The 12180-nt window shown below is 41.6% G+C and overlaps 2 protein-coding genes across 6 annotated transcripts in view; both read right to left on the bottom strand.

The window, feature by feature from the left end:
* Positions 1 to 12180, bottom strand: part of SAMD13 (sterile alpha motif domain containing 13) — a 37895-nt gene that overhangs the window by 15406 nt on the left and 10309 nt on the right. For 4 of the 5 annotated variants that reach the window (XM_070486716.1, XM_070486717.1, XM_070486718.1 and 1 more), the window contains one exon: positions 1474 to 1585. In XM_070486716.1, the coding sequence (XP_070342817.1) occupies positions 1474 to 1585 (112 nt within the window). Of the gene's footprint in view, positions 1 to 1473; positions 1586 to 4743; positions 4838 to 12180 lie in introns of all 5 variants that reach the window. The other variant, XM_070486715.1, reaches the window with a different exon arrangement.
* DNASE2B (deoxyribonuclease 2 beta) overlaps positions 1 to 12180 on the bottom strand; it is a 111012-nt gene that overhangs the window by 90089 nt on the left and 8743 nt on the right. The window contains exon 2 of the mRNA XM_014830037.3: positions 1474 to 1585. The gene's annotated coding sequence lies outside the window, so the exon portion shown is untranslated. The remainder of the gene's footprint in view (positions 1 to 1473; positions 1586 to 12180) is intronic.

Below are 12180 nucleotides of genomic sequence, written 5' to 3'. Positions count from 1 at the left end.
TTTATTACTGGGTAGTATTCCATTGTATGACCACACCACAGTTTGTATATTCATTCTCCTATTGATGGACACTTAGGCTTCCAATTTTGGATGATTATGAATAAAGCTACTAAGAACAATTTTACACAAATCTTTTGGGGACATATGTTTTCATTTCCCTTGGGTAAATACTCAGGAGTGAAATTGCTGGATCATGGAGTAGACGTCTGAGTGTTTATTTCACACTCCCACCAACAATGTAGGAGAGTGTGGTTGTTCCACATCCTCATGAACATTTGGATTTATCAATCTTTCTAATTTTAGCTATTCTGGTGAGTACGAAGTGATTTAAGCTGCTATTTTGGCAAATTTTCTAAATTAACAAAAAGTGTATATGTATAAGGATCAGGTTGAAGGAAACATCTGTTGAAGGAAATCTAGAGATTAGCATATATGACACCTGAAAAGTTCACCTGTCCAAACCCAGCCTGAGAGAATAACAAATGGCTAAGGGATGTAGAAGCAGTAGCCAAACCCATTCTTCAGTTTATAATTCTCTCGATTCTATGACAATCTTAGAAAAGTAAATTTAATGCTTAGAAAATTGCTGACTTCAGTGATAGGGAGATAGGAACTCTGTTTCCTGACAGAGCTGGTCTGGTGTGGACCATGGGTTCCCCAATTTGCTTCCTCATAGTCAAAACCCCTTGAGCATCATCCCTACAGAGCTGGACCAGCCTGGAAAATGAAGTCAGGAATCACCTAGACAATTGGGAGGGACCCTCTGCTCCTCTCTCCCTCTTTCCAACACCAACCCTGTTCCTTAGGGAAAGCAATTAACATTTTTGGGCACCGATGTTGTGCCAGGACCTATTCAGGCTTTGGGCATTGTCCTTTAATCCTCACAATACCACCAGTAAGGCATTGATAGTCTCAAGTTAGAGACATGAAACCAAGACTCAGAGAGATGTAGTAACTTTCCTGGGGTCACACAGAGTTAGAAGAACCAGGATTTGACTCTAAATCCTGTGCTCTTTCCACTCTACTTTGCTAAGTACCCAGAAAGCAAATCGGAGCAGGATTAATAGCTCAGTTGGTGCTGAGGCCAGTAGCAGATGGTGCTGCATGTGTCTCCATCAGATTTGTCCCTCCTTTTTCTTTCTTTTCTGTTTTCTGCTTTCTAGTGTGTTTGTCTTGAAGGTGGGGCTCTTCCCTCTTGGGAAGATGCAGATGGCGATGAGCACTAGCCCTCCTCTCTGCAGCCATGACTGCTTCACAGGGCTTGGGTTTTTCTCCTGCAGGAAGGAATCGCTAGCTTGTCACTTTCTTTCTCCCCTTCCCCACCCACCTCTGTTGCTTAGGGCCTCGGATGCTCAGGACTTGATGTGAGGATGCACAGAGAGCCTCCCTGAGCCCTCACTGCTCTTCCTCTTCCTCCTCACTGTGAGGAAGGGAGGTGGTTGGTTCATCACGTGTTTCTCTAGACCAAATTACCTGTTCCTGAAAAGCACTGGCTTGCTCCTCAAATCCTGCTGTTCGGAAATAATTGACGACATCCATCACAGCCCAGTCTGCAGGATCGGGGGGCCTCCCATTCTCCATGGAACTGCAAAACACAAATCCAGACCATCGTAATCGCAGAGCAGGCAAGAGTGTGTGGCCAGGCTCACTACCCAGTCTCCCAGGGGCAGGAACCAGGGCCCTCTCTTCCCTCCAATGCCCGGATCCCAGTTTACCTCCCTCAGGACCATAATCATTCTTGTGTTTCTGGGGTTCAGAAGATCATTACTCTCACTGGCTCAGTCACTGATTTCCTAATAAACTATTAGACCTTTAATAGAAAGCATTTCCTCATGTACTGCATTTTAACCCAGAGATATTAAGAGTGATTTCTGGTGGCTCACAGCATGATATTCATACTCCTGAGTTAAGGACACCAGGACCTTTACAATAAGGCCCCAACATATCACTCTTTTCCCATCTCTGACCACCTTCCCCATCCCCATCCCCACATATCCAGGGCTAAAGCCATTCCTGAATGTGCCATGCCCTTTCACAGCTCTGGGCCTTTGCACATGCTGCGACAGTCACTTATAATGCCCCCTCATTTGTCTCCACCTGACAAAATCCTCCCATTGGTACTAGTTCAAATGCCCCTCCTGTGAGGCATTTTGTGGCTCCACTAGGGAAGTGTTTTAGTTATAACCTCCTCTGAGTTTGAGAACTCCATTCACACTCCCATTGTAGCACTCTCCACCCTGGATTATACTCTCTGCTTATTGGACAGTCTCTAGACTTTCCACTAAAGTGGGAAATATGGGCTAGAGATACACACTTGGGCCTGGACCATTTCTCATTTTATTATTCCTAGTTTCAAGCATGTAGCTACGAAGTCAGTCAATGTTCAAATGACTAGGTGATGCTCAAGCATCTGTCTGGGAGTGTCTATCAGTAACTGGCCTCACTGGATTTAGAGACGAGGGACAGGAGAAGTGGAGTAAAGAACAGCAGGGACCTGTAGTTACTGTGGCTCTGCCTCATTTCTGTTTCATGAGTGTTGGTCTGGATTTCTCTACACCTCATCCAAGGTGATTCTTCCAGAGCATACACCCAATCACATTGTTCCCCAGCTTAAAATCCTTCAAAGGTTTCCAATTGCCCTTTGGATAAATTCCAAGTAGCCCAGCTTGGCTTAAGAGATCCTTTGGGACCAGGCACCACCCCCCCCCCCCGCCCCCCACCACCAGTCCCCCAGCCAGGAATGCATTGGTGAGCAAACAGACACGGTCTTTACTCTTGTGGACCTACAGCACTGTGGGGGCAGACAGGGATCAGTAATCATACAACTAAATGTACAGCTGCACATTGTGGTAAGTGCTATGAAGGACAGGCACACTGAACGGTGACAGTTTAAGGGGTTAGAGAAGGCTTTCCTGTGGAAGTTTCTGTTGAGGTTATGGTCTAGAAAGCAGCCAGATGTTAACTATATGAAGTCAAGTGAAGATTATTTCAGGCTGTGTGGCAGGAATACACACAGCCAAAGGAGCCATGCAGGCCTTGGAGGCCATATTGAGGATTCTAGGTTTTTCTCTATGAGCAATGGGGGCTTGTTAAATAGTCTTATGTACTGGGAGTGACCTGATCAAATTCACATTTTAAAAAAGAGAGTACTGAAGAGGAGCCAGAGGGGAGGAAGGGGTGCCAGTGAGAGATCTATTTCAGTCATCCAAGCAAGAGATCATGGTGACTGAGGCTAGAGTGGTGGCTACGGAAAAAGAGAGAAGAGTGTGGATTTAAAATATATTTTACCAATAAAATCAGCACAATTTAGTAGTGGACTAGACATAGAGAATGAAGGAGATGGAAGTATCATGGAACTGGATGGATGGTGGTAACTTCACTTAGATGGCACCCCCAGGTTTAGTTGGACACATTGACTTTGGCCTACTGTCTATCTCCAAGTAGAGATTTAATCTGGGACATGAGTCTGGAATGTAAGCAGGTGAGTGGGCTAGAGGTACACATTTGGGAGACAGAAGCATTTAGATGGTAAGTGAAACCTTGGGAGAGGATGAGAAGAGAATTGGGTGTAGAATTAAGCTTGGGGAGATTCAACATTTAGTGAGAGTTGAAAAGATTCATGTTACTTTTAATGGAAATGAAATTGGCCAGACTTTGGGGATTTCTAAAATTCTTCAAACATCTAAAAGTCAAGGGTCCAGTGTACCTCTGCCTCACTCCCCACATAATATTTTGCTCAGAGTACGAACTTAAAATATTTGGTTAAAAAACAAACTTCCATCCTAGCTAAAGAAAAGAGAGTGAGTAATCAACAGCACAAGTGCTCAACGATTTATCAGCATAGCACTTCATTTAAAAACATTCAGAGTCAATGCTTACTAGTTAGAAGTGTTTTCCCTTTTGGGCTTAGAGATGGTGAGTCTGCAAGCTCAGGTACAGACCCACTCATCTACACGCATACTCTCACACGCGCACACACCCACCCCTGCCCACCATTTAACAGGCAGTGTACATGGGGACAGAACTATTTTTCACCCCAACATTGTCAAACATTAACTATGTATTTTAAAATCAAAGCTAAATGGGTTTTAAAATAATTATCCATGTGCTGGGATTTTCCATCATCCCAGTAACATAAGCCATCATGAGCTGACACTGGGGACTTTCTTTAAGGCACCATTTCCCTTCCATCTCTTTCTTAACACAGGCTTGAAGAATATTTGGAAAGGAGTTCACTGTTCTAACAAACCTTTTCAACTTTCAGCTCAGCTCACTTCTAGCAGCGAGCACAGAGTCGCATCAGATCCACCTTTAAGTGCCCCAGAAAACATCTGAATTCATTCTCCCTGAGGCTGACTTCAATCAGCTGCTTTCCTCATAAAGAATAGTTATCTAATTGTAATAACAAAGTATGCTACATTGTAATTTTAGGACCGGAGGCTCTCCTGATTCTTATTCTGCTGGCATATGATATCATCACTTCCACAATTCTGTAATATTCTTGAATACTAGCAATGCACCAGAGAATAAAGACTTTGCAAAACTGCTTGCAGTGCCCCATGAAGAATAGGAGCAATGTGGAACTGGGCGCTCTCTCATACTTAGGGTGAGGGGAGCCATGCAGAAGAAACAACGGGTTAGAAACCAATCGATGCATTTACTGATTGATCCACCTGAGCCTAAGCCTGATAGCCTAAAACACAAAATAACTTTGAGGAAAAATCACAATGGTAGACTACTCACATCCTGAGGAGAGAAATCTGTCTATCTTCAACTCTGTAGCTCTCCAGCATCTAGCGCAGCTCTGACTGGTGCATAGTCGATACACAGCAGAGATCTGTGTAACAACCAGAGAGTACTTACAGGCTATAACACGCTTTTCACACGTTACCTATTATCAGCCCCCTAGCTCCTTGTGAACTGGCTACTGTAACCTGTTTTTAGGAATCTTAGGCTCAGAAAGGTTAAGGAACTCACTCAAAATCACATAGTAGATAAAGCCAGGATTAGATTCCATACACGCTTGCCTCCAAATCTATGCTTTTCCCACTCTACTTACTTGTTGATACAACAAATTATGAAAAGCCTACTTTCTTGTCAGTACTGTGCTAGATGCAGGTTACAAGGATAGGACTGCATAGTTCCTGCCCTCAATGAGCTGGCAATCTGGTGAAGGGAAGCAGACACATAAACAGCTACCTCTCAGTAACACTAGGATTCGGGGTGAACAAGTGCTATTGAGGACACATGGACTGGAGCGCCTGGATAGTTTTGCCTGACTAGGACACTTGAAGATTTTCAATGGCAATTCTGAAAAGCATCTATGGCTGCAACATGTCCTAAGCTGGGCCCTGAGAGGGGATGGCTTGCAGAGGCAGATACGTGCAGGCACACATTGTCACTTCTAAGTCGTTTATGTTAAAGCATGATGGATGATTTTGCTGGGCCCTTCCAGTGGTGTCAGCAACAATTTTAAGGAGAAAACTGGAGATGATCCAAGGCAACATGATTGTGGGGCTTGGGGAGGCCAGAGTGTCAAGGTCGGATAAAATTATGAGAACATTTTGGAGGATGGATTTAAGTGTCACCTTTCCCCACTGGGAAAGCCATATGTCTCCTCAAGGACTGTTATTTGTGGCCAAACTGAGACACTTTGTTCCCTTTCAAATGGACCATTCTCTCCAAATCTTTCCTTATAACTTGTGCATGTCAAATTCCAGAAGGAATTTATATGGCGCTGTTTAAAACACCTCCCAGATGGGAGTTCCCACTGTGGCTGCTAATTTTGCATTGATGAAATGAGATGGCAGATATAAAAGTTCCATTATCATTTGATATTTATTATTCACTATCATCATCGCAAAATGTTTCTTAGAATATAAAGTATAAGGGTGATAAATTCATGAATGTCTTTCCAACCATGGGATATTTTAAAAATATATATGTATTTTACTTTATTACAAAAAATTAGCAAGAAATGAAGGGCAAATTTGTCTACAGTCTCATCACTTAATCAAATCACTGCTTCCATTTCACCCAGTCACCTTTTAGTCCCTGTGCATATGGTTAGATACATCACGTATTAATAAAAATTATATCATGCATGAGTAATTCACACTGGGAAATGATTATCCCTTAATTAAACAATCACCTCACTCTTAAAGAGAGCTAGAGAGACAGAATCACGGGGACAGAAATGCAATAAACAACAAATTTGGCAGATATAGGCAGATTGAGACCTTACTACGAAAACACTTATTATGAGTGTTTTCATGTTGGCACGTTATAATTTTAAGTGCTGGCAGCAAAAGTCTCCATCTTCTCTTTATATATTAGTGAAAGCGGGTGAAAAATAGTAGTTGAAACTCCTTCTCTGAATCTAGCATGTCTATATTTTATGGTACTTATGATATTATACATTCTGAGGGTTGATCAAACCAAAAGGAAACTCTGAATAAACACAATTCATATGTGATTTCAAAACTCCATTATGCTCATTAATTGCACTTCTGCTTTAAAGTTCAGAGCAAAAGTTATTTTAGACACTGGTTAATACATTTGGTGGTAGATTTATCACATTACTCCTTTTATAAAGCTAATTCTCAATGTTACTTGTGTTTCTCCCCAGAAATGTATTCTAACTTTGTACTGCCTTGATCTTTATAACTTATTTTTAAAACTAAATTAACCTATTCTTTGCCCATATCTTAAAACAGCCTTTGGCTAAAACCAATATAATTCTGATTGTAATAAATTAATCTTGATCTCTTGGCCTATGACATATCTAAGAATGAAGCACCTAAATGAGCTTTAGTTTTATCTCCAGGCCTTTCTCCCTCTCCCGTCAGCCTAACAAGCAGGGATCTGGCTAAAAGGCAGGCCCAGAAAGAGAAAGGATGATTCAAAGGTTCTTGACAGGACATTTTTCATTTTTTAATATTCAGATAAATGAAAGTTGACTGCATTTAGCTGCAGCATACCCAAGCAATGAAAACACTGAAAAAGCAAGTAATTCTTCAGGCCTTCTGTATATTCCAAATTTTTTAGCTTGGCATTCAGAGATTTGAGTCAAACGTAACTTTCCAGGCTTATGTCCTAACCCAAGTTTGTACTGAAACTCAACTGAGCAACGTCCTACACGTGCCCAGATCCCCAGCTCTGGTTATACCACTGAGTCCCGTCTGTCCAACTCCCAGAGACTAGAAGGCTACTCATTTTTAAAAGGTGCTGGTAAAATGTCCCCTTCCTAATATCCCCAATCACTCTTTTATTCCAATCATCAATTATTTTTAAGCAGCCTACCGTGAGCCAGGCATTTGATGAGCCCTGGGAACTCAGTCTAGCAAAGAGGAAAATCTCAGGTCAGCTGAGTGATGACGAGGTCCATGTCTTCCCTGCCTTGTCCCCCAAAGCAGTTAAGGAAGAGGAGGAATAGAAAGATGGAGGAAGGAGGGGCACAGAAGTCAGTCAGGCTGTGCTAGGTGTGTGAAGAAGAGGCTTTGCAGCCCAGGATCAGCAGAAACACCAGGAGCAGGCCTGGGGCAACGGGGCCTCTACCTGCATCATTTCCTTCCTCTGTCGCAGCCATCTCCCCTCAGGCTGACGGCTTTCCTCAGAAATCGCATGAAACTCTGTCCTTGGCATCTCTGCTAGCAATGTCTCCCCGACACCCCACCCCATCTTTCTGAAAACAAAGGATCCTGTAACTGCCTCTTTCCCCCCTGCTCTTAACTTTCTGGTACAAATAAAGACCTCGGAACTAGCGTAAATAAGGACACTCTTCTCAAGAGGACTTGATGAATTTCTGTTTCTTTTTTTTTTTTTAAGATTTTGTTTTTCCTTTTTCTCCCCCAGTACATAGTTGTGTATTTTCAGTTGTGGGTCCTTCTAGTTGTGGCATGTGGAATGCTGCCTCAGCACGGCTTGATGAGTGGTGCCACATCCGTGCCCAGGATCCAAACTGGCGAAACCCCGGGCTGCCACGGAAGAAGAGCGCATGAACTTAACCACTCGGCCACAGGGCTGGCCCCGAATTTCTTTTTCTTATTCACCATCAAATACAGTTCATGCCAAGATTCTGCCAAACACAAACAAATGAACGTTTCGTATCCTAATCATTAATACTGAACTCGATTGCCCACAGACCACCTGAAGAGCTTTCCCTCCTGCTCCGGGCCGCGGCACAGCGTCCCTATTCTGAACATCTTAGAGTCTTTATCGCTTAGTCAAACTCAGTCTTCCTTCTGTAACATGGCAAAAACTATGCAGAAAACAGCAACGCTTCAGGGCTGCTAATGTATAAAAGATATATAGTGCATGCCTATGAATTCTGCTGGCCTAGAGTGAAACTCCCATTGTTTTCATGCTTAAAATATGATGATATGCTTAGCTGAGTCTATAGTTTTACGCATTTTACTCTTTTGAAACATTATTTGCAGTGGGCATAATGGTATAAATCAAAACAGTAAAACACTCAATTCTTAACCCAAGTTATCATTTAACTTAAGAGAATAATCAAACATTTATCATAAGATCATCTGACAAGACTGACTTGTGTCCCCCTCAAAATTCATATGTTACAGCCCTAAGTCTCAACCTGATTATTTGGAGACAGGGCTTTCAGGAGACAAGGCAATTAAGGTTAAATGAAGTCATAAGGGTGGAGTCTTAATTCCATAGGCTTGGTGGCCCTATAAGAGCCGCGTGTATGTACTGAGGCAAGTCCATGTGAGGACACAGCGAGAAGGCGGCCCTCTCCAAGCCGGGAAGAGAGCGCTCTCAGGGACTGAATCAGCCAGCATCTTGATCTTGGGCTTCCCAGCCTCCAGAACTGTGGGAAATAAATCTCTGTTGTTTAAACCACCCAGTGGATGGTATTTCGTTATGGTAGCCTGAGCTGACTACTAGACCATATATTAGAATGAACAGACAGCCATAAAATATTAAGGAATGAATTCCAGCTTCACTAAGAAAAATAAAACTGTACCAGTTACAAGTATCACTATTAACTCCCATATGTTATCTGTATTCAAGAAACCATAGCCCTCTAACTCATCCCTCCAAACATCTCTGCCGAAGGGTGACAACAGCAGATCCTGATTAGAAAGGCCATTTCTCAGGTTTGAATTAGTGGCTCAGTTTACCTCCCCTTCCCTCCTCTCCTCTTCTCTTCTCTCTCTCTCTCTCTCTCTGCCTCTTTTCTTCTTCCTCTCTTCCTTTTTACTTCCTCCCTCCCTCCCATTCTTCCTTTCTTCCTCCCTAAGAAACTATCTGTTAAGAGGTATTTGGCATTTAGCCACTTAAAATATCTTGGGAGTTTTCTTTTATTTTCCCGCACTTTTAGTATAGAGGTATCTTACCATCATGACCACTCCCTGTTCCAGATTGCTATTCCCTGGAAAGAACAGCATGCCAGGAACCATCACTCACTGTGTTCAGGTAGCATCGGGCAGTGTGGTGGTGGGGTACGGGAAAGATGGACGGAACAGATGAGAGGGGCACAATGGAGGTGAGAGTACCCAGGAACTACCTGGCAAGCTGGATATGATCCTCTCAAGGCTTTCAAAGAACCTCCCTCTAAGGACTGCTGATTATTTCTGTGACACCACAAAAGGACAGGATTCAGAGTAAATGAATGAAAGCTGAAGCTAGTGATCAGACACACAATTACTTTGATCAGTTTCCTCTTCCTCCTTCCCTAAGGAGCCAGGCAAATCTTCTAGCAAACAACCAAATATCCTGTGAGGTTATTTATTCAACCCTAGAAGTGACTATCCCTTAGGGATAGAGACCTGACTGGTGAGTGGATTGCTACGCATGTAAACATTGTTGGATTTTTTTTTATGAGTTAAGTAATAGTAGCCATTGTTATTATTTTTCTATGAAAAGTCTCTTTGATAATTCTACAACGAAGTCAGAGTTTTGAAATTCTAGCAATACCAATAATAATTTCTAAGTCTACCCTAACATTTTACTTCTACTATTCACCTCCTGATCTCCTAATTCACATGGGCAAAAATGATAACTTCTTTAACCCAATACTTAGCTTAACAGGTAATACAGTTAACAGACTTCAGAGAGGCTATTTCAAAAGTTAGTATTAATGCATATATGGTCAATTAATTTATGACAAAGGAGCCAAGAATATACAATGAGGAAAGGACAGTCTCCTCAATAAAGGGTGTTGGGAAAACTGGATATACACATGCAAAAGAATGAAACTAGACCACTATCTTATACCACACACAAAAATTAAATCAAAATGGATTAACGACTTGAACATATGACCTGAAACCATGAGACTCCTAGGAGAAAACATAGGTGGTGAGCTCCTTGACATCAGTCTTGGAGATGATTTTTGGATCTGACTCCAAAAGCAAAGGCAACAAAAGCAAAAATCAACAAGTGGGACTACGTCAAACTAAAAAGCCTCTGCACAGCAAAGGAAAACATCAACAAAACGAAAAGGCTACCTATGAATGGGAGAAAATATTCACAAATCATCTGTCTGATAAGAGGTTAATATTCCAAAATAAAGAACTCATACAACCCAATAGCAAAAGCAAAAAACAAAAAACCAATCCAATTAAAAAATGGACAGAGGATCTGAATAGTCATTTTTCCAGCGAAGACATACAGATGGCCAACAGGTACCTGAAAAGGTGCTCAACATCATTAATCATCATGGAAATGCAAATCAAACCCACAGTGAGACATTACCTCACATCTGTTAGAAGGGCTACTATCAAAAAGACAAGAATTAACAAGTGTTAGTGAAGATGTGGAGAAAAGAGAACCCTTCTCACTGTTGGTGGGAATATAAATTGGTATAGCCACTATGGAAAATAGTAGGGAGGTTCCTCAAAAAATTAAAAATAGAACTACCATATGATCCAGCTATTCCACTTCTGGGTATTTATCTGAAGGAAATGAAAACACTAACGTGAAAAGATAAATGCACCCCCATATTCACTGTAGCATTATTTATAATGGCCAAGACATGGAAGCAACCTAAGTGTCCATGGATGTCTATGGAACAGATAAAGAAACTGTGGTATATACATACAATGGAAAATTATTCAGCCATAAAAAAGAAGGAATCTTGCCATTTGTGACAACATGGATGGACCGTGAGGGTAATCTGCTAGGTAAAATAAGTCAGACAGAAAAAGACAAATACCACATGATCTCACTTATATGTGGAATCTGAAAACTAAAACATTTTTTAAAACTCTAAATCCTAGATACTGAGAATAGATTGGTGGTTGCCAGAGGTAAGGGATGGAGAGTGGGAAAAATGGTGAAGGTGGTCAGAGGGTACAAACTTCTAGTTGTAAAATAAATAAGTCAGGGCTGGCCTGGTGGTACAGTGGTTAAGTTTGCACATTCTGCTTCGGCAGCCCAGGATGTGCCTACGCACCACTTGGCAAGCCATGCTGTGGCAGGCACCCCACATATAAAGTAGAGGAACGTGGGCACAGATATTAGCTCAGGGCCAGTCTTCCTCAGCAAAAAGAGGAGGATCGGCAGCAGATGTTAGCCCAGGGCTAATCTTCCTCAAAAAAAAAAATAATAATAAAATAAATAAATAAATAAATAAGTCATGGAGATGTAACATATAGCAGGGTAACTATAGTTAATAATATTGTATATCTGAAAGTTGTTAAGAGATTAGATCATAAAAGTTATCACAAGAAAACAAATTTGTAACTCTGTATGGTGATGGACATTAACTAGACTTATCATGGTGAACATTTCTCAATATATACAAATAATGAATCTGTATGTTGTACACCTGAAACTAACACAATGTTTTATGTCAATTATATCTTAATTTAAAAGTTAGTATTATAACATGAAAGCGTTTAGAACTTTACAACATTCATTACTAACAAAAGTATCACTTTACTAATTATACAAGGAATGTTAGCTCCAAAATTTTAAAAATGTCTTTGCTTTATAATGAAACAACACTGAACACAAATGCAGAGGAAGATGGTGAGATACACGTGCAAGGAAAGGCGTGGTGTTAGTAAGAAACGGCTCCTTTCGAAAGTCCTTGCTAAACTCTGTTGCTGTGAACTTTCTACCGCAGTGAGCTTCTCCACTGAGGGGTGAGGGCCCTGTGGTGGGGAAGAGATAAACAGCTTCCTGTGGAAAAGCTGCTAACTTATTGTAAGC

This window comes from Equus asinus, chromosome 16, assembly GCF_041296235.1.
Source record: "Equus asinus isolate D_3611 breed Donkey chromosome 16, EquAss-T2T_v2, whole genome shotgun sequence".
In the NCBI taxonomy this organism is placed as follows: Eukaryota; Metazoa; Chordata; class Mammalia; order Perissodactyla; family Equidae; genus Equus; species Equus asinus.
This window is presented reverse-complemented; position numbering and strand designations above follow the sequence as displayed.